At 45.6% G+C, this 27349-nt stretch overlaps 1 protein-coding gene across 4 annotated transcripts in view; it reads left to right on the top strand.

Annotated features, from left to right (window-relative positions):
- The first annotated feature begins 13704 nt into the window (after nucleotides 1-13704).
- Nucleotides 13705-27349, top strand: part of PCDH10 (protocadherin 10) — a 34503-nt gene continuing 20858 nt past the window's right edge. For all 4 annotated transcript variants that reach the window (XM_074541987.1, XM_074541989.1, XM_074541988.1 and 1 more), the window contains exons 1-3: nucleotides 13705-17369; nucleotides 18806-18864; nucleotides 19405-19511. In XM_074541987.1, coding sequence (XP_074398088.1) covers nucleotides 14772-17369; nucleotides 18806-18864; nucleotides 19405-19511 — 2764 coding nt within the window. In that variant the 5' untranslated portion in view covers nucleotides 13705-14771. The remainder of the gene's footprint in view (nucleotides 17370-18805; nucleotides 18865-19404; nucleotides 19512-27349) is intronic.

The raw sequence follows: 27349 nt of genomic DNA, 5'->3' as shown, positions 1-27349 counted from the left end.
CCCCCCTGAACTGTTTAAGGGCTTTCACTTCTGGTTTGTATCAGATGGGCTAAAGCTCTAGTTTTTTGTTTTGCTAAATCCTAATTAAACTTCTGGCCCACATACAAATGATGCCTATTACCTCTGTGGCAGCTTTTTTCTTTTGACTAATCTATGAGACATACTCATTTTCCTATACATTTTGTACTAAAGGAAATTTCAAGATGAGAAACTTTGCTCTTCCAACAATTAATCAGTGAATGCCATGCAGAGATGTAATCTGCTTTCATATAGCCCTCCCAGCATCAATCCCAGATGAGGAGTTTTCTGCTGTCTACCAATCAGAAAAGATCATTTTACCAAGATAGGACATATAGATTCAGATTAAAAAATAAGTGAATAGGCAAAAAAAAAAAAAAAAACAAACAAAACAATTAAAAAAAAAAGGGGAAATTAATGCTGATGTAAAGCCAGCTAATTGAACTGTACTCTTGCTATACAGCCACCATAGGCCAATCCCTGCAGTTTCCAGATGTTTTTTACAGGATATGCCTGGACAAATCTTCTTTCATAAAAGCTCTTTGACACAAAGACATTAAACTTTAAGTACCTTAACACAACAGTGAACCTCTAAAAAGGGATTTACTTTAGCTTTTTATATACAAAAACAGCTGGAAAGGGAACAGAATGACAAAGAAGTAAAACAATACTTACAGACAGCCCCTTAGTAAATCTCCATCTTCTTCTCCTTTAGGCACAAAAGAATTCCAGCAGCACCATTGACACAAAAGTCCTATCAAGCTTAATATTTTCTAAAAGATGAAGGGCCTGATCAAAACAAAACTGAAATCAGTGGAAATCTTCTATTTTACTTGAAGAACTTTGGATCTGCTCCATACTGATTCCATAAGAGTAACTGCTTATAAGGACTCAGATTAAATCTGGAGGAAAATAACTCTGGTTATAACCTCCATAAAAATACAATAAAAAGGAACACATGCTTGCTTTCTATTTACTTTACTTCCCATATATTTTTAAAAAGGACATTTTCAGCATTTTGCTCCACAATATAATCAAATTAATTTAGTTTGAAGAAGTGAAATGAAGATAAGGCATAGATGTTGTTTCCAGTGCTGAGATTTATCATTATTCACAGTGAAAATAACTACAATTTTATCCCTCAGTTTCATGCTGAATAAAAATTATTTGCCAAAAATTGGGGTGAGAATGGGACACACTCTTTCTTTCCAGAAAATGCTCTCTGTATTGTCAGTTTTGTCCATGTCCCAGTTACCTATGGACTTATTATTTCACAGGTTCACAAAATGCAAGATCAGACTTCTGTAACTGAGAGTTTATTTAAACAGTACTCCCACTTGTGCACATTTGTATGTGTGTTCATGTACCTATACTGTAGACCACAGCCAAAAAAAATGAATATGGCAGCAAACATTAAAAATAAGAAACATGATTCCAGAATATTTTAACTAAAATGTATGTTGGTTGGATAGTGATCCTTCCTAATTTCAGGCAAGGCTTCTGTTGTTTTGCCATGAGTGACAGAGAAAATACATTTTGTTTTTGTCCCTGCATGAGAAAAATGAAAAACAAAACCCAAAAATCCATGATCAAAGAACAGTTGTCAAATGGCTGACAAACACACACAGATTTGTAGGACAAATGAAGCCATGGCTACAAGCAGGAGCTCATCATACCCAAAAAAACCCCAAACAAACAAACAAAAAAAAAAAAAACAAAAAAACAAAAAATGTGTCAAAAACTCCAATGATTTAAGTGGCACTAGAACGTATGCCAGAGTCTCAATGCTTTTATAGCCAAAAAGGTTAAACCACATTGTAATTTTTTTTAACACTGTCATAGACTGAGAGCTATTATTGCTTAATGCCACACTTGGCACCCAAATGGTACAAAGGAAACCTCTGTTCTAATTTCATGAGTATTTCAATAAACTTATCTTAAGCTTTTTAGATTGCTAAAATATGCTCAGCATCTTCTATACATGGATAGATATAGACATGCTATCTCATCACCCAGCAAAAACAAACTGGACAAGCTGCATCAGGTTCCAGATTATCAGACAGTCCCAGTCTTAGATTAAATCAAGCAATATGGAACGTCTACTGATTTCTTCCACCTCAGGACAGATGGCACCTGCAATCCAGCATACAGGGGACAAGCAGTGCAACTGCCACTACAAAATTAATTTCTCTCTCTATTCTGAAGACATTTGAAGAAGCCAAATGTGTTTATACCAGGCTGTATTTTGGCATGGCCACAGCATTTTTGATGCGGCACTCGAAGCTCTAACACTGCATTTTTCATACTGCCAAACCATACCAAGTTACTACAAAAATCTCCCAAACTTCTGCTGTTAGGATGCCCAAAGCACACATTTCTGCTTCTATCCTATTTCAGCAGGGAGGCTTAAAGAGAAACCTTCTCAGAGTAGGCTCATGTGCAATAATGAAGTCCAATTCCTGTATGGAATCTTTTGTCTTATGGCCTTAATTCACTTTTTTTTCCCCACAGGGGAGAAATATTATGCCCATTATACACATATAAGGACTGAGGCAGTTCTTCCAAGTCACCACCACTAGCAAAGCAAGAGCACAATCCTGTCTAACATTGGTACTACATCAAATGACAATTTCTGCCATTCCCTAAAAGCACGTAAACTCTGGAAACCATTTTATTACTGCAATCACCTCTAGAAATTTGCAGTATCACTTTATTACCCAGAAAGCTCATTTGGGAAGGGGGGAAAAAAAAGGCAGTTATATACATCTTTTTTTCCTAGCCCTATTTTTTTGTGATTTCTCAGAGATCAGAGTGCCAATCAAGTGTTATTCTCCTTCTTCCTACCGAGACCACAACACAAGGTGGTTATTTATTACCTGCTGAAAAGTCTAAAAAGGGGCACTAAAATTTACAGTTTTACATAGTAAAGTTCTGTAGATAAAGGACTTCTGATGATGCTATAATTTTCTGAATTCTGCTCGAGGATTTTCAGTTAATATTCTTCAATGCTATCCTGTAAGACCATACAGCTACATTGTTAAATCAATGTATACAATTATTATTTGGATTTTCTATCTTGACTTGCAATAAGAACTGCATTTCCAAAGCTATTTATCAGCACCATGGTCATGCCATAAAAAGCTATTTCTTCCATCCTAATTGTGCTTTTGTTCCTTTCTGTGTTGAGCAAAACACTGCAAAGGGTCTAATGTCTAGATGCTTTCTTTCCAGCAAATTGAATGTTACAACCTCATTTCCTGGTCAGCTCCTTGGAAACTACATGGGGTGGAAACTGGGGGACACAAGTGCTCCCCAGATCCCTGCTGCCCAGCATTACAGCAGCAAGGGAGAGCTGCAGACAACTTCCCAATACATTCTTCCAGAAGCTTTTCCAATTAAAGGCAGCAGTAGAGCCCAACCAGTAAAAGCAGTAAGTTCTTCCAAAATATTCCCACTCTGCTCTTGACACTGCCTTTTACAGGAAGCACTGATCCTCTTTCACCAAGTCTTGCCCAATTACAGGGAAATCTCTGAGAAGCACTGAAAGCCAGCAAACTCTTAAATGCTCTTCAGAGCTAAGAAAATCCAAGCCTTCCTACAACACTTCTGACATCTTCCCACTCTACCCTAAATCACATTTACATGGCTCATTCTTCTATTTAACACTTCCCACAACTTGAGTCCTTCCTGTCCTCACTTCCTTTCCCCTCCCTTTCCTGCAAATCTCATTACTTTCATGCTTAGCTCACACAGAGTTTTCACAGCACCCATGTGATATGTTTTTTTTCCCCAACTGATCATTTCTTGAAGTCAGCTCTCATCCTTCCTGGAGACAGACACACTCCCCTCCTGACTGCACAACAGCAGCACACTGCACCTCCACTTAGATTTGTAATAAGCACAGATCTTTTTGCTTGTTTGCAATCCAGCTGCTGCCTCCCACAGCTGTGTCGGTGTTCACAGGGGACTTAGGATAGGGAAGAAATGAGGATCTGACTCCATGTTTCAGAAGGCTTGTTTATTATTTTATGATATATATTACATTGAAACTATACTAAAAGAATAGAAGAAAGGATTTCATCAGAAGGCTGGCTAAGAATAGAAGAGCAAAGAATGATAACAAAGGTTTGGCTCTGCCTCTGCTCTGTCAGAGCCAGCTGGGCTGTGATTGGCCATTAATTAGAAACAACCACACAAGAACAATCACAGATGCACCTGTTGCATTCCACAGCAGCAGATAATCAATGTTTGCATTTTGTTCCTGAGGCCTCCCAGCTTCTCAGGAGGAAAAAATCCTAAGGAAAGGATTTTTCCACAAAATGTGTTTGTGACACACCTCCACTTTGATTTGTAATAAGCACAGCTCCTCTGTTTGCTTGTTTGCAATGCAGCTGCTGCCTCCCACAGCTGCAGGATTTGCCAGACCATCCCTTCCTAAGCAGCAGCTGCTACAGCTTCCCATGAGCTCCTGGGGAAATGATGCTCTCCCTCCTCCCCATGCCCTGCACTGCTCTTTGGCAGCTGGGAGGAGCAGCCATGATCCAGCTCTGTGGGGAGGGGGTAACATTTGCTGTCTCTGAGTTGATCAGCCTCTCCCCAGCGCTCAGAAGCGCTTTAGAAAGACTCTCACTAGAGGGAGGATGGGTTTGTGGTAGCCATTGCTCCTAATGAACTTGGTTGCAGCTACATTCCCCTGTCCCCCCACTTGCAGAACCATAATTTCTCTCCAAGCTTGACATCAAGGCTTATTGCATATCAAAGGTGACTCTGACAAAGGGGAGAGCAAATGATATGTTGCCTTATGTATCCAAGAGTTCTCTTATCATTATAGTGCAAGGATTCCACATCAGCAGAGCTTCATACCTTCTTGATAGTTCTTGTAGGCCTCTCCTCCAAGCACTGACTGTTCCTGGTCCTTGCAGCAGCCATCTGACTCCAGTTCCCACCAACCCACTCTTTTATACCACTGTTCTTATTGGCCACAAGTGTGGCCTGTTAACATCAGGCCTGCTCCTAATCTTTAGTAATTGGTTCAGCTGCAACTCATTGGCGGATAAGGTTACATTCTGTACCACCTTCATTTACCCATACTGTATCCCCCTACAATAATACATCTGACTCCAGGGATATCAGAAGGCTAAAGAATTACTTTATTATGCTATATTATTCTATACATCTAAAACTGATTCTGCCAAGCACTCAACCCTGCACACCACTGCTCACACTGCACTGAAACTCTACTCTCACCCAATAGTCCCAACACACACACACACTTGGCCCTGATAGGCCAAGGAAACAAAACCCCATCACTTTGGGTAAACAATCTCCATGTTACATTCTACTTTTGCACAAACACATGCACAGCAAATGATAAGATTTTTTTTTTCTTTCTCTGTGGTTCAGAGAATGTGAATCCCAGAAATATTCTTGGGAAGAATTGGGCCTTGCTTTTTCTTTGTGGGGCTACAAAGGTTCATGTAATTACATGTAAGCATATGCATAGGATTGTATATGCTTGTAATACTTCAAAAACATTTGCGTAGCAAAGCCTGCAAAATGAGAAAACACCAGTATTAAAGGAAGCAGGTGTGATTCAGCAGCTTGTTGTGGGCATGTGAGGAGACAGTCACATGTGGCTGCAGACTTCTTCAGAGCATATTGTGCCAACCTTCCACTTCCTCTAAAATCATAATCACCTCCGGAGCTCTTCTCAGTGTGTCCAAGTTCTTCCCAAGTATTCAAACACTCACAACAAAATATATTTGGCAACTCTGTTACAGCCTGTCTTAAAACCAATGAACTGGGACACGTGTTACACATGGTAACACACATGTTAAGCACAGGGCATTCAACATCCTCAGCTGCAGGATCTTCCCTTTCCCTTTCCTTTTCCTTTTCCCTTTCCCTTTTCCTTTCCCTTTTCCTTTCCCTTTCCCTTTCCCTTTTCTTTTGCCTTCCCCTTCCTTTCCCCTTTCCCTTCCCTTTTCCTTTTCCGTTTTCCCCTTTCCCTTCCCTTTTCCTTTTCCCTTTTCCCCTTTCCCTTCCCTTTCCCTTTCCCTTTTCTTTTGCCTTCCCCTTCCCCTTCCTTTCCCTTTCCCCCTTTCCCTTTTCCCTTTTCCCTTTCCCCTTTCCCTTCCCTTTCCCTTTCCCTTTCCCTTTTTTTTTGCCTTCCCCTTCCTTTCCCTTTCCCCCTTTCCCTTTTCCCTTTTCCCTTTCCCTTTCCCCTTTCCCTTCCCTTTTCCTTTTCCCTTTTCCCTTTTCTCCTTTCCTTTCCCTTTCCCTTTCCCTTTCCCTTTCCCTTTCCCTTTCCCTTTTCCCTTTCCCTTTCCCTTCCCTTTGCACTGGATGCTGTACCAGCAGCCAGAGAGCTGCAGGTATGAACCAGCTCTGATTCAGCACCACTGACCCAACAAGAGAAGATTTTTTGGGAAAGATCTCATCCCAGAACCCAAGCTGGGTGCCTTTTGAATGCCTCATTCCAATGCACAAACTGCAGGACTGAAAGGCAGCAAAGAGGGATCTTTTAGTGAGTGACAGATCACCGTGATTTACAGGCTCACTAGAAACAACAACATCAGGAACTTTGAAATCCAACATTTCCCAAGCCTGCTTATGCAACTTGCATACTTTGCTAATCATGTTTCCAAGGTTTTGCTGAGCGAGGTGTACTGTCCCTGTGCCCTGTAGCTGTGAGATCCTGCTGAGCAGAGCAACCTTGCAGCTCCGTGAGGCAGCAGCAGCCAGGCTGGCTCAGCCTCTGGAGATGCCACTGCTGCACACACTTCTGGTGAGGGACACAATCTTCTGGTTTGATTTTTAATTGAAAAACTGTAATTGTAGCAACGCCAGGCCCCAACTTGCATAATGAATAGAGTGTGGACCACTGAAATCTATAGCAGAGACGACTCCTGCTTCACCTAATTAAGTAAAAGCTCACAGTAAGGAGCTTTTCCATATGCATATGCAAAGCATGCTAATGAAAAGAGAAAGGAAACTAACTTTTGTTGTTGTTAGGCTGCAGGAACTTAGGAAGCTGCTGAAAAGTCTGGTAGGGTGTTTAGCTTTGTGGGGGGTTTTGTTTGGTTGGCTGGTTGTTTTTTGTTTGGTTTTTTTTGTTTTGTTTTGTTTTGTTTGGCTTTGCTTTGTTTTTGTTTAATTTTTCTCTCTTACCATTTGTTTTGCTGCAGTTATACTTTTATAGCCATTTCCCCATCCTTTAGTAACTGTGATCATCTTTTTCTGCTATTCTCTGTTGTTCTATAGTGATGCTTTTCCTTTTCGACTTTCTCCTGCTTCCTTAGCACCACAGAGAATATCAAGTGTATGGGTAAGTGTGCACATGCTTCAGATTTACATCCAGCTCTGCAGAACCCTGGAAATAATTACTCTGAGAAAAACTCTGTTCATCCTCCACAGCAGTTGTGTGGAACACATGAACCTGCCCAGTTTCTGTCACACAGTCCAGCCACCAAGAAGTTATGAGAGAGGAGGTGTCTAGCACAGATTTTTCAAAGACCAACCTATAAATTTCTGAGAGTGTGGAAGTGTTTCAAGGAACAGCTTCTGTGGAAGAAGTTTTGAGGACTTATCCCTTTGGTGTCTCTTCCTGAGAATGGCAACAAGTACTCCTGAGACCTCCATCTGCTAAAGTCACTATTCCAAAATGTGGAGGCGGTAAGATTTTGAATTGAGTATTGCAATATTTTTAGCATAGACCAAAAAAAAAAAAAATTGTGATCATTGCCTCATAAGAGACTCAACTGCTTCCCAAGTGGAAGTTCCTCTGAAATAGAGATGGATAGAGATGGGTAAGACTATGGAAAAGTTTTCCCTAGACAGATGCAATTTTAGGAGAAAAAGCAAGCACCTGAGCATATGATCTTACCAAGGGAAGCCTCAAAAAACAAAGTCTTGAATATTCTTAGTGCAAGTAGCTCCACCTAGGATAGGTACAAAAATACAGATGTGCACACTCTTCCTAAGTGCCTACATAATTATAACATCACTTTTGTCATCTTGTTCCTTTTCCTTCCTAGTTGGTGCTATTGTTATCTGCTGCATAGTTGGCACGATGACTCAGATGATAGAATTATGCTGGAAATTATATATACATGGAACACTGAGGCCCAAGAATGCAAATTCTTCTGGGCAAACAATCTAAAGTTTAGGGCTTTTGTGTATTTATTCTGTCGAGCACTAGAGTGTTATGTCTAAGAATAGAAGTTTTGTATTTGAACTACTGCTTTTAAGCTGAACCTCAAAACAAATTGTGCGTTAGTTCAAGGTTTGAACTTGCTGCTGAAAAGAAAATCAACAGTGCAATTTTCTTTATCATGAGCAACTACATCTACCTATGGCTTTGAGTGTATTATAAGAAGCTTAACAGAGTCTCAAGCAAGTGGAGTTTTCCACTGTAGTTTTTGTCCTCATTTGCTCTGGTAATCATTCAAGCTTAGCAACATTGGTTGAATTCAGATACAGGTCAACTGTATTTTGATGAAGTTCAAGGAAATGGGTGCAGCTGATTGAGCAATACCATAAAAACAGAAAATTATAGAGCAAAAAAGTATGATGCCTGTCCTGATCAATGTGATCATATTTTGCTTTTCATCTGATTCAGTACCAGGTTTCTATATATGGATTAAACTATCTTTCTGAAAATTCTTGCTAGATGGTAAGAAATTTGCCTTATTGGAAAATCTTTTGTTAAGAAATATCTTCTGTGATGTTAGATATACATGTCACCTCTTTTCTGCAAGTAAACAGATAAAATTCAGTATTTTTGACTGATCACCTTGTATAAAGTCATTTTAATTTGTTTATAATGTATCTATAGGATGATAATAAAAGTGGAGTTAAAAATTGCCAAATTTGTGGCTATTACATTAATAGTTATGGGACATGAGACAAGATTATAGGAATCAGGCCAATTGCTAGTGTAAAGCCATGCATACATAAACAACTTAAAGTGACCAGGACCTTGGCTGCTCTGATCAGGACACTGTAAAAACCCTGACTGATAGAAAACATTCAGAGCTTAACTGTGGGGAAAAAAAATAGTTTTATTCCATTTATTTCAATGCAGACTTGAATCAGCTAAAACCACAACTCATTGAAAGAGGCTGGGATTTTTTTTTCTCTCTTTGTGATAAACATTATGATAGACTCTGAAAGCTGGAGAAGGCAGGATAATAGCAGCAGGCTGTACCAATCCACTCTTTCACACTGAACAGCTTCTTGCTGCTTGAGTTTAGCCTCCCTGAAATGTGCATTGAATTTTTGGGGACAGTCAAAGAAAAGGAGGCAGAAGCTGAACTTGAGAAACTCCTGCAGGATGCATCCATTCTGTTCTAGACTCCTGGCACCTCCTGGAGAGGCTCCATCAGATCCGATGGCTGGTGGAGCACATAGCATGAAATGAAGTCATATTGGATCATCACTTATTAAAACAGCTGGCTGAGGTCATAAATACAAAAAACTGTTTTCAGGAGCACTCCCAGACGTGTGAAGGGGATGATTAACGTTGTATCTCTAGTTCTGCTACTATCTCCAACCTTGTGGCAGGTGCTTGTCTCTGGGGCTGTTTAAAAACCATCAGAAAATGTCTTAATCACTGGTGACCCCTGCAAGAACTTTGGTGGCTTCCACATCGATCTGACATCCAGAGTGCTCCTGAGGCAAACATGAAGACAGGCTTTTTTTATTGATTAGCCAGATTGTCTAGCCTTCCTGTTTTGTCTCCTCATTGGCAATTAAGAGAGAAATCCATTGAGGGAGTGGTGGCAGTGAACCTTCCCCTCTGATACTTTAACCAGGCCTCTTAGTTAATTTGAGAAATTGTTCTGTATCGACCTTGCTTTGAAGCAGGATTTCATCCTATGGCCCCATCAGTACTACATATACATCTTCCTCTTAGGAAGCAGGCTTTTTCTAACCATAGCACCGTTTGTTTCTTATTTACAATCCAAATTCTATCATTGATTCCAGTAATCCTTCCTGCACCCTGAGCTGTCATTTCCTTGAGGGAAAACCTGGGTGGTTTTTTGCTTGGTGTTTTTTGTTTTTTTCTTTTTTTTTTTTTTTTTTTTTTTAACCAAGATAATTCATATTAAAACAAGGAATAACAATCTAGGACCTTTGAGGGACAGGGCAGGGCAATTCTTGATGTGTTTTTAACATCCAGATAGTAAAGAGGCCATAGTGTTCCCCAGCCTAAAACTAAGACTGAACCTAAAATAGAAGCCGAACATCCATTTTGGTGACTCAACTAAACTGTGTGGACTAACTTTCTACAGCCTAAAATATGATTGTGCAGGTTAGGATAGCAATTGTTTATTCCAGAACATAGCATTTGGATGTTTTCTTATACATGTGACTCCTTTTGTGTCCGAGCAATGGAAAAACTGTACTTGGCTAATGAGAAATGAAGCATTTCCTCACCCTTTCCCCAGTAAATTAATGTCCTACTCCAAATGAATGCATTAATCCTTTATCTCCATCTTTCCCATCTCTGCTTTTTTTGTCTCGTGGAAGGCCAGAACTTTCTCGTCCTTCTCAATGTGAAAGTGATGTTTTAGACTTGGAACCATTTGGATAAATAATTGGGATTGTTCATAGTTTATGTCACCATGACTTCACTGCAGCTCTGTGATGAAGGGCAAAAGAACTTGGCTGGGGCAGGGGGGATGCCCTGGCCTTTGGGGCACAGCACAGGCTGGGGTTGAGCAAATCTTCTCCCTCTTATGCACATGAATTCAGTTTTGGGTGTGCATGATTCACCTTCCTGCTGTGTGTGAGTTAAAAGCAAAAATTTTGTCTTTAAAATGATCCTTGAGCTCTGGTAAATGGAGGTGCCAGGGAAGCTCTGTGTGAGCAGAAGGATGATTTAGCATCTGTTCTCCTTGTTAGAAAGTGCCCCGTTGTACTCTTGGTGCCAAGGAGGATTTGGCAGGGGGAAAAGGTTTGACTCACCCAGGTGCCATCCCCATCAGCACGGAGCATTTAAAAACCTGCCATCCTCCCTCTCCATCTCCAAATCACAGCACTGAGTGAAACACAGTGATACGAAAGATTAGTCTTCATTCGGCAAAGTGATTGCCAAATTAAACGATGCCAGATGGAAAAACTAAAGGCCACGGTGTCAGGGCTCTGTCCGCAGCCCTGGGCTTTAGGAAGAGGTAAATACACAGCTCTCAGCTGGTGCTGCAGGAGGTGCGTGTCCGGTGCCGAATCGATACCTGCTATCGAAGGGAGCAGCGCGCAGCGTTAGGGCAAACCCGGCGTTATTAGAAAATGATACATTGCACATTAGGATGGATAATTCACGTCGCCTTCATCGGCTCGGCCCGTCGCGAAAATCCATAAATCATTTTCTCGTTCATGTATCGCCTAAGTGCGATTTGTCACTCGGCATTAGCGGGAGGGCGCCGCGCATCCCCGCCGCTTCCCAAAATGGAGACCCGGCTGCGCTTGGAACCGCGGGGGCACATCGGATCCCGGGGATGCGGGAGGGCGGGAGGCGGCTCTCCCCCGCCTATACACGTGTGTGGATATAAATATGTGTGTGCTCCCCGGTGGCTGCTGCTGCTGCTGCCCCCCGCATCTCCGCGGGAGCCTCGCGTGGGTGTCGCGTCTCGGGAGCGCCCCGAGCCCGGGAATGTGTTTCCCCATCCCAGTCCTCCCTCCGGGCTTCCTCCGGCACCGACACAGACACGGACACGGGCACGGACACGGACACGGACATGGACACGGGCACAGACACGGGCGGGCTCGGTCTCCCGGGTTTCGCCCGCGTTCCTCGAAGGCAGCAGAGGTAGCCGCTCCGGCGGCGGGGAGAGAAGGGCTAGCACTGCCCCGCGTTCAGGGCATTCCCCATGGGCACCCACGGGTCGTTCCCCCAGGCAGGCAGGCAGGAGAGGCGCGGTCCCCGCGGGCCGCGCCCGGGGATGTGAGCGGGCAGGTGAGCGGCGGCGCTTCTGCACAGCGAGCTCCCCGTCCGTATCCCACGGGCAGCGCCAGCAGCCGGGCCATTCTGAAAAAAATTTTTCAATTTGTCTGCAAAGCACCCACCGGAATCACCCCGCCACAGAGCCCGGGGGTGGGTAGGGAGCAATGCAGAAGGGGAGAACAGGATGGAGTTTGGGGGGGAGTGGGCATCTCCCTGCCTGCCGCGCCGAGGCAGCGACGCTTGCCGCGGCCTCACAGGCGGCCGGGGGAGCGCGGGGCCGGGCGGAGAGCGGCGGCAGGGCCGGGGCCGGGTCCCGGAGCGGAGAGGAGCGGAGCGGGGCGCGCTGAGTGCCCCGCGGGGCGGCGGCGGAGCTGGCGGGCGCAGTGCAGCGCTGGCGGCGCTGGGGGGCGCCCGCCGCCCGCCACAGCAGCCGCGCCGCCGGGGGAGGGGCGGGGCGGGGGCGCGCCCGCGGCTCCGGGCGCTGGAGCCAGGCTCTGGACATCGCTGAATTGCTGGGAATTGCACGGGAGCTTCAAGGCCGGCTGGTTCCAGCCCCTCCTGCCACGGGCAGGGACGTTCTGCACCAAACCGGGTTGCTGCCAGCCCCGTCCAGCCTGGTCTTGAATACTTCCTAGGATGGGGCATCCTCAGCTTCTCGGGGAGAGCTGTGCCGGAGCCTCTCCATCCTAATGTGGATTCCTGCGTTCCCGCAGGAAAAACGCGCCTGTAGTTCATTGGGATGCGCGGACGGAGCCGCTGCTGTGTGATGGATTAGTGATGGGGTTAGAGCAGGAGGTGCACGTCCCTGCTCTGTGCTGCTGTTCAAATAAAATAACATTTTGGGGGGGGGGGGAATCCTCCACAAGAATTATAAGTATTGTATTCTTTTAAGTTATTCATTCGGTAGCCTTAGGGACGTGGATCTCTCAGCCGGTACCGGAGCGCTTCCCTTGGATTCCTCTGGTTATCCCTGAGGTAATATCCCACTCCAGGGATATCCGCCCCACCACCCTGAGCACCCAATGATGACAGGCAGTATTCCTCCTTTTCCTCACGGTCTCCTGTTGCACCAGCGGAAATTCCAAAATGGAAATAGGAAAACACCGGCGCAGGCTCGCCGTGCTTTAAATTGGCCGGAGCTGCAAACCCCGCACGGGTAAATAAATGACGGAAAGTTGCGCTCTCTCCACTGTGGAACACACCGAGGGGCGGGGAAGGGGAATGGAACAACAACAACCCCCGCAAGTTTCCCTTTGTTTACGCTTTTTTTTTTTTTTTTCCAAAAAAGCTCCACTGGAAAGGAAAGTTGGTAGCGGCTGGGTGGAAAATCCCTCTCCAAGGAGCAGGGCTTGTTGACGTTTACCCGGGTGCGTGTGTGTGTGTGCCAGGGACGAGCGGCGATCCAGCGGCCGCGGGGGGGAACCATCACCCGGGGAGGGGAGAGAGGCAGGGGAGGAGGCAGGGAAGGGGGGAAGGAAGCGGGGATGGAGGAAAGGAGGGAAGGAGGGAGGGAGGCAAGCAGGCAGGGAAGGAGGGAAGCGGGCACGGAGCTCTGAGGGGCTGAGGCGCTGAGGCGGCCGGCGCGCGCTCTGCCCGCCCAGCCCGCGCGCGGCTCGGCCCCGCCCCTCCGTGACGCAGCGCCCCCGACGCCCGACGCGGCCAATGGGACACCGCCCCCGGGGGCGGTGCTGGGCGCCGATTGGTTGGCAGGAGCCGGGCGCTGCGCAAAAACAGCGGAGCGGAGCGCTGCCCGCTCAGAAACTGCTGGCGGAGATCGCGGCAGCCGCGCCGGGAGCGGAGCCGGGACGGGAGCGCAGCGGCACCGCACACACAGACACAGGGGCTAGGCGAGAAAGCAGCAAGAGAGAGGAAAAAAAATAATAATCCCCACCGCGATCGGCACCGCCGTAAAAGCAGAGCGATGATGATCGTACTCGTAGCAATAACAGAAGAAAAGACCTTTGACAGAGAAGAGAGAAATCTAAAATCTTTAAATTAAAAAAAAAAAAAAGAAAAAAAGGAAATACCAGGGACATCGGGGAATGAAAGTTTTGGGTAGCTAAGCTGCTCTCTGCCTTTTTTTTTTTTTTTCTTTTTTTATATGTATATGAAATCTTTTTGCGGGTAATTTTTTTTTTAATTTCGCGGTTTTCTGCCTTTTCCTTGCATCCAAAGAGGGCATGCCCGCCGGCTGTTCCAGCAGCATCTACCCTCCAACTCCCACCAGGAAGACAAACCGAGGACAATCTTGAAATACAAAAATTTCCTCCTTGGAATTTGCTGCTGCTACTGCTGCTGTCTCCGCCGCCACTGCTGCTGCCGCGGTGCAGTGCCAAGACTCTCGGAATAAATAAAAGAGGGCTACAGTGTGTGTCTCTAGCTACAGCCGGCTAATAGCTATTTTAGTTGGCCGGCACATCTCGAAGATCACAGATGAAGCGGGGACGCCTGTCTTCTTCGTTGGCTCAGCGTGTGAAACAATAATCCCCGTAACAAAAAGGAGGGAGATGGGGGAGAAAAAAAATCCTAACATGATTCAGAAGAAATAGTATCTAGCACCCCCCAGCCCCCCCAAACCAACCTCTCCCCCTCCCCTTCCCCCGATCCCCCTCTCTCTCGCTCTCTCTGCACACGCTTGCAGGCGCGGGCACGCGCGCGCGCACACGCACAGACACACAGACGCGCGCACCCAGACACACAGACACGCACACACACTGTACTGTGTATTTTCGGAGGAGGAGGTGGCTTTTGGAAGAGGAGGCAGCGGTGGTGTCGGGGAGGGGGGAATCTCTTTCCCCGTCTGGAGATGGTTGTGCTATTCCTCTTTGCCTCGCTCTGGATGCTGGAGGGGGCTTTTTGCCAGCTCCATTACACGGTGCAGGAAGAGCAGGAGCATGGCACGTTCGTGGGGAATATCGCCGAGGACCTGGGCTTGGACATTACAAAACTTTCGGCTCGGCGCTTCCAGACGGCGCCCAACTCCCGCAGCCCTTACCTGGAGCTTAACCTAGAGACCGGCGTGCTCTACGTGAACGAGAAAATTGACCGCGAGCAGATCTGCAAGCAGAGCCCCTCCTGCCTGCTGCACCTGGAGGTCTTCCTGGAGAACCCCCTGGAGCTGTTCCGCGTGGAGATCGAGGTGCTGGACATCAACGACAACCCGCCCTCCTTCCCGGAGCCCGACCTGACCGTGGAGATCTCGGAGAGCGCCACGCCGGGCACCCGCTTCCCGCTGGAGAGCGCCTTCGACCCCGACGTGGGCACCAACTCGCTGCGCACCTACGAGATCACCCCCAACAGCTACTTCTCCCTCGACGTGCAGACCCAGGGCGACGGGAACCGCTTCGCCGAGCTGGTGCTGGACCAGCCGCTGGACCGGGAGCAGCAGGCGGTGCACCGCTACGTGCTGACGGCGGTGGACGGCGGGCAGCCCCAGCAGCGCACCGGCACCGCCCTGCTCACCGTCAGGGTGCTGGACTCCAACGACAACGTGCCCGCCTTCGAGCAGCCCGTGTACACCGTGTCGCTGCCCGAGAACTCGCCGCCGGGCACGCTGGTGCTGCAGCTGAACGCCACGGACCCCGACGAGGGGCAGAACGGCGAGATCATCTACTCCTTCAGCAGCCACATCTCGGCCCGCGCCCGGGAGCTCTTCGGCATCGCGCCGCGCACCGGGCGCCTGGAGGTGAGCGGCGAGCTGGACTACGAGGAGAGCAGCGTGTACCAGGTGTACGTGCAAGCCAAGGACCTGGGGCCCAACGCCGTGCCCGCGCACTGCAAGGTGCTGGTGCGGGTGCTGGACGCCAACGACAACGCGCCCGAGATCAGCTTCTCCACCGTCAAGGAGGCGGTGAGCGAGGCGGCGGCGCCGGGCACCGTGGTGGCCCTGTTCAGCGTGTCGGACCGCGACTCGGAGGAGAACGGGCAGGTGCAGTGCGAGCTGCTGCAGGGCGACGCGCCCTTCCGCCTCAAGAGCTCCTTCAAGAACTACTACACCATCGTCACCGAGGGGCCGCTGGACCGCGAGCAGCCGGGCGGCGACGCCTACACGCTGACCGTGGTGGCCCGGGACCGCGGCGAGCCGCCGCTCAGCACCAGCAAGTCCATCCAGGTGCGGGTGAGCGACGTGAACGACAACGCGCCGCGCTTCAGCCAGCCCGTGTACCAGGTGTACGTGAGCGAGAACAACGTGCCCGGCGCCTACATCTACGCCGTGAGCGCCACCGACCGCGACCAGGGCGCCAACGCCCGCCTCGCCTACTCCATCCTGGAGAGCCAGATCCAGGGCATGTCCGTCTTCACCTACGTCTCCATCAACTCCGAGAACGGCTTCCTCTACGCCCTGCGCTCCTTCGACTACGAGCAGCTCAAAGAGTTCAGCTTCCAGGTGGAGGCCCGCGACGCGGGCGAGGAGCCGCAGCCGCTGGCCGGCAACGCCACCGTGCACATCATCGTGGTGGACCAGAACGACAACGCGCCCGCCATCGTCAGCCCCGTGCCCGGCCGCAATGGGACCCCGGCGCGGGAGGCGCTGCCCCGCGGCGCCGAGCCGGGATACCTGGTCAGCCGGGTGGCGGCCGTGGACGCCGACGACGGCGAGAACGCCCGCCTGACCTACAGCATCGCGCGGGGCAACGAGGCTGGGCTCTTCCGCATGGACTGGCGCTCCGGGGAGCTGCGCACGGCGCGCAGGGTGCCGGCCAAGCGCGACCCGCAGCGCCCCTACGAGCTGGTGATCGAGGTGCGCGACCACGGGCAGCCGCCGCTCTCCTCCACGGCCGCCGTGCAGGTGGTGCTGGTGGACGGCGCGGGGGAGCGCTCCGGGGGCGGCGGCGGCGCGGCCGCGGGCACCGGCGCGGGGGGAGGCTCCGGGGGCTCCGGCGAGCATCGCCCCAGCCGCTCCGGCGGGGATAACTCGCTGGACCTCACGCTCATCCTCATCATCGCCCTGGGCTCCGTCTCCTTCATCTTCCTGCTTGCCATGATCGTGCTGGCGGTGCGCTGCCAGAAGGAGAAGAAGCTCAATATCTACACCTGCCTGGCCAGCGACTGCTGCCTGGGCTGCTGCTGCTGCTGCCCCTGCTGCAGCCGGCAGGCGCGGGCCCGCAAGAAGAAGCTCAGCAAGTCGGACATCATGCTGGTGCAGAGCTCCAACGTGCCCAGCAACCCCGCGCAGGTGCCGGTGGAGGAGTCGGGCAGCTTCGGCTCGCACCACCACAACCAGAACTACTGCTACCAAGTCTGCCTCACCCCCGAGTCCGCCAAGACCGACCTGATGTTCCTCAAACCCTGCAGCCCCTCTCGCAGCACCGACGCCGAGCACAACCCCTGCGGGGCCATCGTCACCGGCTACGCCGACCAGCAGCCCGACATCATCTCCAACGGGAGCATTTTGTCCAGCGAGGTAAGCACCGGCACCCCCCGGCATCCCGCACCCCCCCCAGCCCGCGCAGACTTCATCCCCGAGCATCCTTCCCCAAGCTCCCGCTCCTCCTCCTCTCCCGTCGCGAAAGGCGTTTTGCATTCCCAATCCTGCTCGTTTCTCCTTTAATCCGTCCGCTGTCTCTCCCCGCTTTGCCCTCTCATCTTTGGAGGGTTTTAGGGACAGGCGGGGGTCTCAGAGGCGATTGTGGGGTAGAAACACACACACAACACACGCACACCGCTGGCTCCCTCCCGCTCGGGCTGAGCAGCTGTTGCAGCCAAGCGTGTCCCCCTCGCACCCCCTCGGGTGCCTCTGAAGGAATCTGGGCAGCACCGGGACGCAGAGATGCCCCCGAGGCTGCGGGAGCTGAGAGTAGATTGCCGGTGGGTTGGGAGATGAAGGGGAGGGGGGGTTACAGCTCTTTGCAGCATCTCTCCGCTTGACAAGGCTGGAATGACGTGGGGTGTAAGCACAGGATGCTCTGAAGGAAGGCTTTAAAGCCGTGTGGTTTTCAGTCCTGAAATCTTTTCATGTACGAGTAAAGCTTTGGGGGAAACTCCTTTTGGGACTGTGACAGTCACTGTAGTTAGCAGGAGCTTTAATTAATTTGTGAATTTGGGGTTTTGACTTTTCTTGGCTCTGTCTGCACAGCTCTTTATAACCCCAAAGTTTGCAAAGAGCAGCAAGAAAGAGTTTCTGTAAAATTGTGTGCTGAGACTTAATGTCCCCTGCAGTCTAGTGTTGCCTGGTGTGAAGAGTATTTTTACTAAAGCATTTACCATGCCATATCATTCCCCCATTAATCATTTTGTGCTGGGTTTGTTCATATATTGTCAGCACCTCTCTGCCTGTGCACTAGTGAAAATCTCACCTTCTCTCCCACTCTGAAACCTGAGTGCGGTCCAGTCTCACAAAGGTGGTTTGAATGGTGTATTCTAAGGCATTTAAGTTCTGCAGTGAAATTTCTAACTTTGGTTTGTAGTACTGCCCTTGCTTCAAAATGTCTACATAACTCTTGACTTTTGCTGCCTTTTTAATGACTTGAGAGTATCTCAAAGTATGTTTTTTTTTTTCCTTATGGTGCAATACCAGTGCCATCTAAGCAGTCCACAACTCTAGAAATAGTTATGCTAATTTTTTGTGGGAGTCCTTGTGATGCTCAACAGTGTGCACTGTGAGAAAACGTCAGAGTCTTGTCTCAAAAACCTCCAGAAAAAACCCCCTTGTGCCTTCCCATCTGTGTGACTAAGAGCTGATTCTTTCCCCCCTTACATTCTAGAAACAGATTTTGCAGGCCTGCTTGCAGCTAAGCATTGCCATTTATAGTGAATATCTAGTGAGCTTGTATATTTCCTGCTGCTGGTTACAGAAATATCAAGAGTTAAAATGTCTCCCAATAATTTGTTTTCTCCTAGACCAAGCATCAGCGTGCTGAGCTCAGTTATCTAGTTGACAGACCCCGACGAGTAAACAGGTAGGAGCTCTGCAGCCTTGCTTTCCTCATGCATGCTTTAGCAGGTCTGAGTGCTGTGCAGAAATGTATTTACTACAGGTGTAACTGGGTAGTAAAGCACTGGGAAGTCGAATGGATGTAGATGCACCAAATAAAGTTCGAATTAGGGCTTTTCTAAACTGGTTTCCAAACTGACTGAGAAGAGAACAAAATCTCGGTTTGTACGAGTGTAAAACGTGCTTCAAATACTTAATAACGTGCTTTTGTAGGGTCTCCCAGCAAACATTGTCTCACTGAGCTAAAGTTCATCTAACCAGCTTAAGGAAATGCTACCAAATTACTTTTACAGACCTCAGCAGGGGCAATAACCCTTGCTGGCCCTTGCAAGGTCTGAAAATTGCTGGTTTTGCTCGGGGTGGGCAGGGCACCTCGGTGGAATTCCTGCGGAAGGGATGAGGGGGATGGAATGCAGCGCCGTGTTTGGCCATGTGATGGCGGAAGAATGTTTTACGAGCTCCTCTTTTCGCGTTCATCCTAATGCAAAGATGTTTCTGTGTCTAGCTCTGCATTCCAGGAAGCAGACATAGTGAGCTCTAAGGACAGTGGTCATGGAGACAGTGAGCAAGGAGACAGTGATCATGATGCCACTAATCGAGGTCAATCCTCTGGTAAGTCTGATAAGAGAATGGGAATATTGGATCTTTAAGTAGGGAGACTAGAAGGAGCAGTTACTTATAGGAATATGATACAAGAGAGGCATAAATCTTGTATTATATTTATATAATACAAGGTGAGCATATTTATCTTTTGGTAGGCTGAGTTTACATCAGCTTGCTACTACAGCTTGAAGGCAGTTTTGAACCTCTTTTGGTCACAGGGCAGAATTTATTTTATTCGTGTGGTTAGGGATGGGAATTGGTGTGTTATAGTGCATCATTCACTGTAGCATGACTTCCTGCACATTAAAACAAAGTTACTGGTACATTTGATAGTACACTTTCTCCTATGGCAGATTTAGAGAATGTCAAAGCATTAAGCAGTTCTGTTTAGTAGGCACTTCAGCTGGCACAGCAGTGAGAAGTGAAGGAGGAGTTCCCAAGGGAAAGAATGAACCCAGTGACTGAATGACAGCCAGACTGTGAGGGTTTCTTTTCCAGGGGATCAGTGGAGACACATTGGGTGCTCTGAATGTGTAATACCTTTGAATTTTGGAGGATTGTCTGTTAATTCAAATTGAGGCACCATATAGTGCAAGTGGTCTCCATGTTAATAAGATATTAAATACAATTTTCCTGACAGAGGAAAGAAAGGCTTTGCAAGCCTATGAATCACTTAGGAAATACACACATTGCAGTGTTATGCCCATATGTAGGGCTTGCTGTCTCAGTTCCCATACTGTCAGTTTGCCTCTGAAAGGAACATTTGTTCAGAGCCTGTGCATTAGAATTCACACTCACCCTCTCACTGCATTTTAGCTACAAATGCTGGGCTTTCTTTCCTACCACAGCCTCCCCAGGTCTGGTACATCTTTGTGCAGCACAGTGCTGCCTTTCCCCTTGTTTGCTTTGTGCTCTGTCACATATAAGGATTTGCTACAACAAATACATACAAAACACTGTCAATTCTGCTTTTTTTTTATTCCCCCCACCCCTGCAGCAGGGCAGGGGACCCAGTGCTGTCACAGCAGCACTGCCTCACCCTCCTGCTCTGTTAATGTCCCCTATTTTCCTGCTGCTGCAGTCGCTGTGCCCTTAAGGATGGGAAACCCAGGCACCAGGGGAAGAGGAGGCTGCCACAGGGCCTCTTTCTATTGCTGCAAGTCATTAATATGCAGACCTAATGAGACTTGAGAAGAGCCAAGAGTCTCTCTGGAGCTCCCTGCTCCTTGCAGGGCTTCATGCTAAGTGAACAGAGTGTCTATTTTGTGTCTGGGAACCTGACAACAAACCAGGTCTTGCCAGAAGTTTACATCTGAACACAGAGCCTCTTTCATTTTTGGCCTATATATGGCGTATGATTTATTATTGTTCGAAAAAGCCATGTATTTAGCCTCCCCCCAGCCTTTCTTTTGCACTGTTTCTGATGCAGCAATCAGGGCTACTGAGTTATAAAAAGCTCTCTCTCCTTCTGCCCTCCCTGCATTCCTTTTTTTTTTTATTTTTTTCCTCCTCTTTTACGCATTTTACTGCAGCAGTCATCTCCATGAACATTTCAATCAGCTTAGTCCCTCAACATAATGAACCATAATAACCAAACAGGAGAGAAAAGAATAAACATCTGCAGAAGGGGCTGGCTTTGACTGATGGTGGGAATATAATCACATAGTTGCACATCAACTGAAAGCTATTTTCTTTTAGATGCATTCTGTGCTGGTATTGTTGTGCCTCTGTTCTTTATGCTTTCCCTCCATTTTAAAAATACTTGTCATGTTTGACATTGATTCTTGGTGGGGTAAATTCTTCTTTACTTGCATTTTATCAAATAATGGAGAAAAACTGTTCTGTACTTTTAAATAATTTCAAATCATCTAAGAATCTGATGTGATCTGTGAACTTCTGTATCTTCAGTGGTGATCACATAGTCAGTAATGAAAGCTGACAATTAGGCTTGGTCTACTCACAATTAGTAGTTTGAACTGAAAACTCAGAATACACCAATTTCATATATTGCTACTGATATTTGAGAATAATTTGCATGCACCATTTTTTAATGCTAGTCCCAGATAAATATTTCAATACAGATCTCTGTAGAAACTGCTTTAATCTTCTTCACACATATTATGTACTTTTCCTGTAAGTTTTAGGCTGAATCATGCTGCCTAAATGCAAAGAGTGTGCCCTTTTACTTCAGTGATGGCAAGATATTTTGACATAAATCTTCACTCTTGCTACGAGCTTTTGGGGATGAATTTTATGGGGGAAAAAAAGAGCATAAATCTTGTTTGATCTCAAATGGCTACAGGAAGTATAGAGGGAAAGCCTTCTCAATTGCATTGGTCATTCTTATGCTCTATAATCAATTATTTCTAAATTACTGAAGGAAAACACATTGATTGATAGCGTGGCAGCAGTTTGTGCTGTCTTATTTTTTTCCCCAAGATGTTACCTGATACTATGCAGCATCATATTTGTTTTCAAAAGCACCTGAAAATATTGAGTAGGTAATTCACACTGGCAGACACAACTCATTCCCCAGCAGTTTCAGCCAGCAGCAAAACATCATTTTGCTGTTCAGCACAGGACCTCTGTCACTGGTGAGCAGTCCTGGGGCATACAGGTAGCTATTCTGTAGCAGTCCATTGCTATCCAAACTGTGGCGCCATGGTCAGTTATTAATTGGGAAGGAAAACATGTAGGATGAAAACCCATCACATTGCCACAGCTTTATCTTGTAGAATTTAGTGAAAAATCTGAACTGTGCTGCTCTATGTATCATAAAATGTTTTCTTGGGTTTTGATATTGGATAATTGTTCATCTTTTCACAAAATGTTTTCTTAAAAGTGATTTAATCATAGTTTAAATGTGCTGAAATGCATGTAAGGGATTCATATTTTTCCCATTAAAGTAACATATAAACGCCTCATAATTATCCACATTCTTACCTGCCTTTACACTGACAAAGTACTAAAGTACTGGCATCTGCTTTTGGCAGGAGAGAGATGCTCAAGATCCAGATTTTTTGTGGATTGAATACTTACTTCATTGACTGGTTAGAAATCTAAGCTTTTTGAAAAAAATTACTTCACAAAGGTGAAGAAGTGCTGGAGGATTTTGGCAAGCAGAGGAGAGGTTTCTCAACCTCTAGGTTCTGATGACCTGTGCTCTTCTTTGAAAATGTTTGAGAGAGAAAGCTGCTACTTGTTTTAGAGCAAACACAACTCACACAACACTTCTACCTCTTACTAACACACTGCATTTCAGCCGTGCTCTGTAAGAGTGATTCTCAAGCACGAGGTTAGTTTATTTCCCATGGTTGATTAATTTCTTGGCCTCCCTTGTGAAACTGCCAGCTTGGGTGCCAATTAATGCTCTGCATGTGTGTACATTTAAATTGTATGATTAGACACCTGTCCTGTAAGATTTGGACTTGTGCCATCAATTTATTTCGTGTGGTTGCTCACTAGCTACTTGGCTTTCCCAAGCAGAGTCCTTCAGAGTGTTTTACCCTTTTTTTTTTTCCCATGGAATTGGCACAGTATCTCAGAGGCACTTCAGGGAGGAATGCCCAAGATGAGGAGCCAAGTAGATGCACTGCCTTGTGTATCCTGTAAAATGCATTAAAATATCCTGCCTTGTGTATCCTATAAAATGTGTTTTTCTGATCTGTTTTTGGACAGTTTACATTGGGGACTGGCTGAAACCTGAAATTAGGCTTTTCCTGTTGGATTTTATGAAGGGAACTGGTAAGGGTTTAATGCAGAGGCACAGGGTGAAACACTGGCTCACACCTTTTCAGTGCAGATCAGCTGAATGCCAAGAGGGTTCATTATGGCAGAAGAGCTGCAATATTTCAGTGTCCATAAGGAGAAGAGCAAGAGAGGTCAGAAGAAGAATTTCAGTGATAAAAGGACAGAGAAAACCAGTATTTCCTCTGAGCCTATGCAGACTGACAGCTAAATCCTGTTGTGAAGATCACTTGGGCAAAAAGTCTATCTCAGATGAAGTGAGAGTGTACATGAAAATGGCTTTAAAAAGTGCTTTGACTGAAGCTAAGTGCTACTTCTATTTTTTTTATTTTTTTGGGGAGTTTTTTTCCCCTCTTCTTCCTTGGCCTGCATGCTTCATAATGTTGACATCTCAGTGGTCCAGATAGGCCTTTGAAGCTGAGATTTAGAAGAGCTGAATATTCAAGATATTTAAGTCTTTATTCATGTTCTGATGCAGATGAAGTCAGTTTTATCCAAGGCAGCACACCAATTACTTAGCAAGAATAAGTGATAATAACTTTATTTCTTAAAGTCCGGTTCTAAAGTAGATGACTACCAAGTAGGTTAACATCCTTATCCTTATTTACCAATACAAAACATGAATCATGGGAAATGAGATACTTACTCATTGATAACCTGACTAAATGGATAGTTGTTCTGGGAATGGGAGCTCTGAGAAGTTCTGGTTCCCTACATCACACCTATCTCACATTTAACTAACACAGGAGAAGCAGAAATGTAATTTCTTTCCAAGTAAAAGTCAAGGTTCTGAAAAAAACTTGCACACATTGGGAAGAAAACCCTCTCAATAATTGTATTGCAACAAATACTTTGTCAGCATTTAATTTGTATTTTTTATTTTTGTTACATCTTTTACTGAGTAATGCACATGAAAGTGTTCACTTGTTGGTCTTGGTGTATGAGACCACCCTTGGTTAATTTGAGAAAGGACACGTTATTTAAAAATTAATTTAGGCCTAATTTTTTGCCTTGACAAAACAGTCTTCCAAACCAATTAGAACTCACAGAGAAATTTTGATTTTTCTCCTTTTGAAATATGAAAAGGAAGCAAATTGGGAATGCGCTTCCAGAATGCAGTGCTGCCTAGTATGTGGTTCAAAGCACCTGAGTTCAGGTACCTCAGACATCAAACCTAAATAACACCTTTCCTAGTTTTTGGCAGCTTTTGAGGGAGGGACAGGGGTTTGTTTTCCTTTAAAATCTGCAAATTCAGGGTTGTGGGAGAGTTCATATTGTCCACTGGCCCCTCTGGTAATAAAATAGGAGTGAGCTGGTGGCCTTTGCCATGAGTTGGTCTGTGCATGCTGCATTTGGAATAGTGCAATGCTGATCCCTGTCAGAATTTCTGTGCACTGTCCTGTCTGTTTGTATCCACAAAGGACATTTGAAATTCCTCATTCGGAGTCACCTTTAAAATCTCAGTTTGTCCGTGTGTGCAAGGTCGAACAGCATAAGTAAGGGAAAAATCAAAATACAAAGGGTTTTTCTTTAATGTGGATGTAATTATGATGGATAGTTTAGTACAGAACGATCATATAGGATCATATATATATATAGATATACACATAAAACCAGATTTATGAGGGAGAGGAGATGGAGGTGTTAAACTACTGCACATTTTGTTATAAATCAAGAGCATGATTCCTGGGCTATGAAGGAGTTCTCTGCTGAGTGTCTCACTTCTTCACCATGCCATGTCCTTCCTTCTTGGAAAGCCACAAATAGCCCTTGCTTTTCCCCAACCGTGTGTTAAATGTTTTTCAATTAGAGCCAGAAAATTCTATACCATGACCCACAGGAAAAAGGTGGGGAAGAATAGCCAGCATTCATACCACAGGCAGTGTAAATTGCATGGCTGCCCAGGGATTTTGGAAATAAGCTGCTAATTTGAATTTCTTTTCTGTCAAAATGCTGAACCCGAGGGCTTGGTTCTGCACCTGTTAAACTCTTAGGGGCTGTTGTGACTGCTTCAGGCTGGAACAATTCCTAACCCTTGCCTCTCTGAACATTTTGTTCCCATTCTAAACAAGCATTTACATTTAGATATGTGCTCCAGCAGGGTATATTTAAATTCCAATGTATATAATTTGTTTTTTTTTTTCTTTTTACAAGTTCTCCTCTCAAAGAGAGAAAAAGTTTTCAGTACAAGCTCACATTTTATATCCCCTGCATTCATTACTTTTTTTATTAAGAATCCTGATTTATAGTGGCTATAACATCTCTTTTATAATAAGCTGTTATATAATACTATTCAGTGCACTGCAGTAGACAAGCAGTATTCAAAAGGGAACAAGAAAAATATTTGTATAGAGATATTTTGCAGTTTAGCACTGATGTGAGAACAAAATAGTAAAATGGAGGGTAATCTTCCAGGTGGAATAAAGATCCATGAAGGGAAGAAAAGGGTATATACCTGAATGTTTATATTTAAAACAATATTTTTTTTAATCTTTCCCTTCCCATAGACTAAAGAATATAATTTAATATTTACCTTTAAGTTTTTCTTTCTCCTCCTGTCTTTCAGGAAATGTTCAATTAATATGGTCACTGATACATTATCAGCAAAATGTAACTGTAATTATTTTCTTATTAAATGTAGGGCTATTTGTTTTTTACATGTAGCTTTGCCAAGAAGTCTGCAAATTGAAATAACTATTTTTTGTTTATTGTCCCTTAAATCTTTGGAAAGGCAAAACATATTTTTCTTCAGATATTTCAATACATAAGATACATGCATGGTTTTATAAACATTGTTAGATACTAATTTATTTCTGGGAAGCCTGCATCTAAATATTTCTTTTCAGTCTTTGATAGCTACTACCAGTACAAAATTTACATTTGCACTATTTTTCTCTTTGCCTGATGATCTTCATCTGATTCCTTAAGCAGTTCTGCAGTTCACATTTGCATTCTTCAACAGTTCACTGATCAGAAATTTATTTTCAGGCTTCTGCATGCCAATTATCAAGGCAAGCTTCTAATCGAAACTGGACCTGGCGTTGTATATTGCTTAATTTAAAATTAAAAAGTCATTATAAAGTGAGATTAATCTGAGACAAAAACCTTTTATTTCTCATTTCCTCATGTTGTTTTTTTTTCTGTCTAAATGATTGCCTTTCTTACTCAAGCACTTGTTGATAGCTCGTAATCATTGTTCCTTTCTGAGGAGATTGTTTTTTTGTAGTAGGAGATACTACATAAATATTATTAATATAATTCAAATTAGAGTTCAAAACTGTGGTAGAATTCTTAATACTAATCCTCACACTGGAGATCAAGCTAATCCAGTTCTTTACAATGTTCCCTGGTAAATGAGCTACATTACACGAATCTTATTACAAGAATCAGCTGGGTTGGAAAATCTTTGAAATCATTGAAATCCAACCTGTGCCCTAACACCACCTTGTCAACCAGACCATGGCACTGAGTGCCACAGTCCTAAAGCTCAAGGCACATCCTTGAGTCTTTCCTTAAGCACCTCCCTGTTCCATTTCTGAGTGGGAATTCCTCCTGATGTCCAACCCAAACCTCCCCTGGCACAGCTTAAGGCTGTGTTCTTTTCTATATTACAGCTGTTCAAATTTTTTTCCTGTTTCTGTTACAAGTGACGTTATTTTTTTGTAATTCTAATGAAGTGCTTGTAAGTGCAGTGTTTATAACAGATTTAGTTCAGTTTTGATACACAGCTAAGATGCTCAGTTCTCTTTATAAATATAAGAAAAGGAGCTTTTTTTTTTAGTGTGATGTTGAAGATTGTATTGATTTAACCCAAACAGTATCTAAGCACCACACAGTTGCTTGCTCGTTCTCCTGGGATGGGAAGGAGAATCAGAAAAAAGTGAAGTTTTGGGCTGAGATAAGAATAGCTTAATAATTGAAATATAATAATAACAAAATGGAGAAAGAGAGAGGAATTGAAGGCAGAGAAATGATGGACACTGCAGTTGCTCACCAGGCACTGATTGATGCCCAGCCCAGCCCTGAGCAGTGGTTGGCCACCTCCCAGATTATATAGTGGGCAGGATGCTCTCTGGTATGGAATAGCCCTTTGCATAGCT

The sequence above is a fragment of the Zonotrichia albicollis genome, chromosome 5 (assembly GCF_047830755.1).
Source record: "Zonotrichia albicollis isolate bZonAlb1 chromosome 5, bZonAlb1.hap1, whole genome shotgun sequence".
In the NCBI taxonomy this organism is placed as follows: Eukaryota; Metazoa; Chordata; class Aves; order Passeriformes; family Passerellidae; genus Zonotrichia; species Zonotrichia albicollis.
The sequence above is the reverse complement of the archived record's forward strand: the minus strand, read 5'-3'. Positions and strand labels throughout refer to the sequence as shown.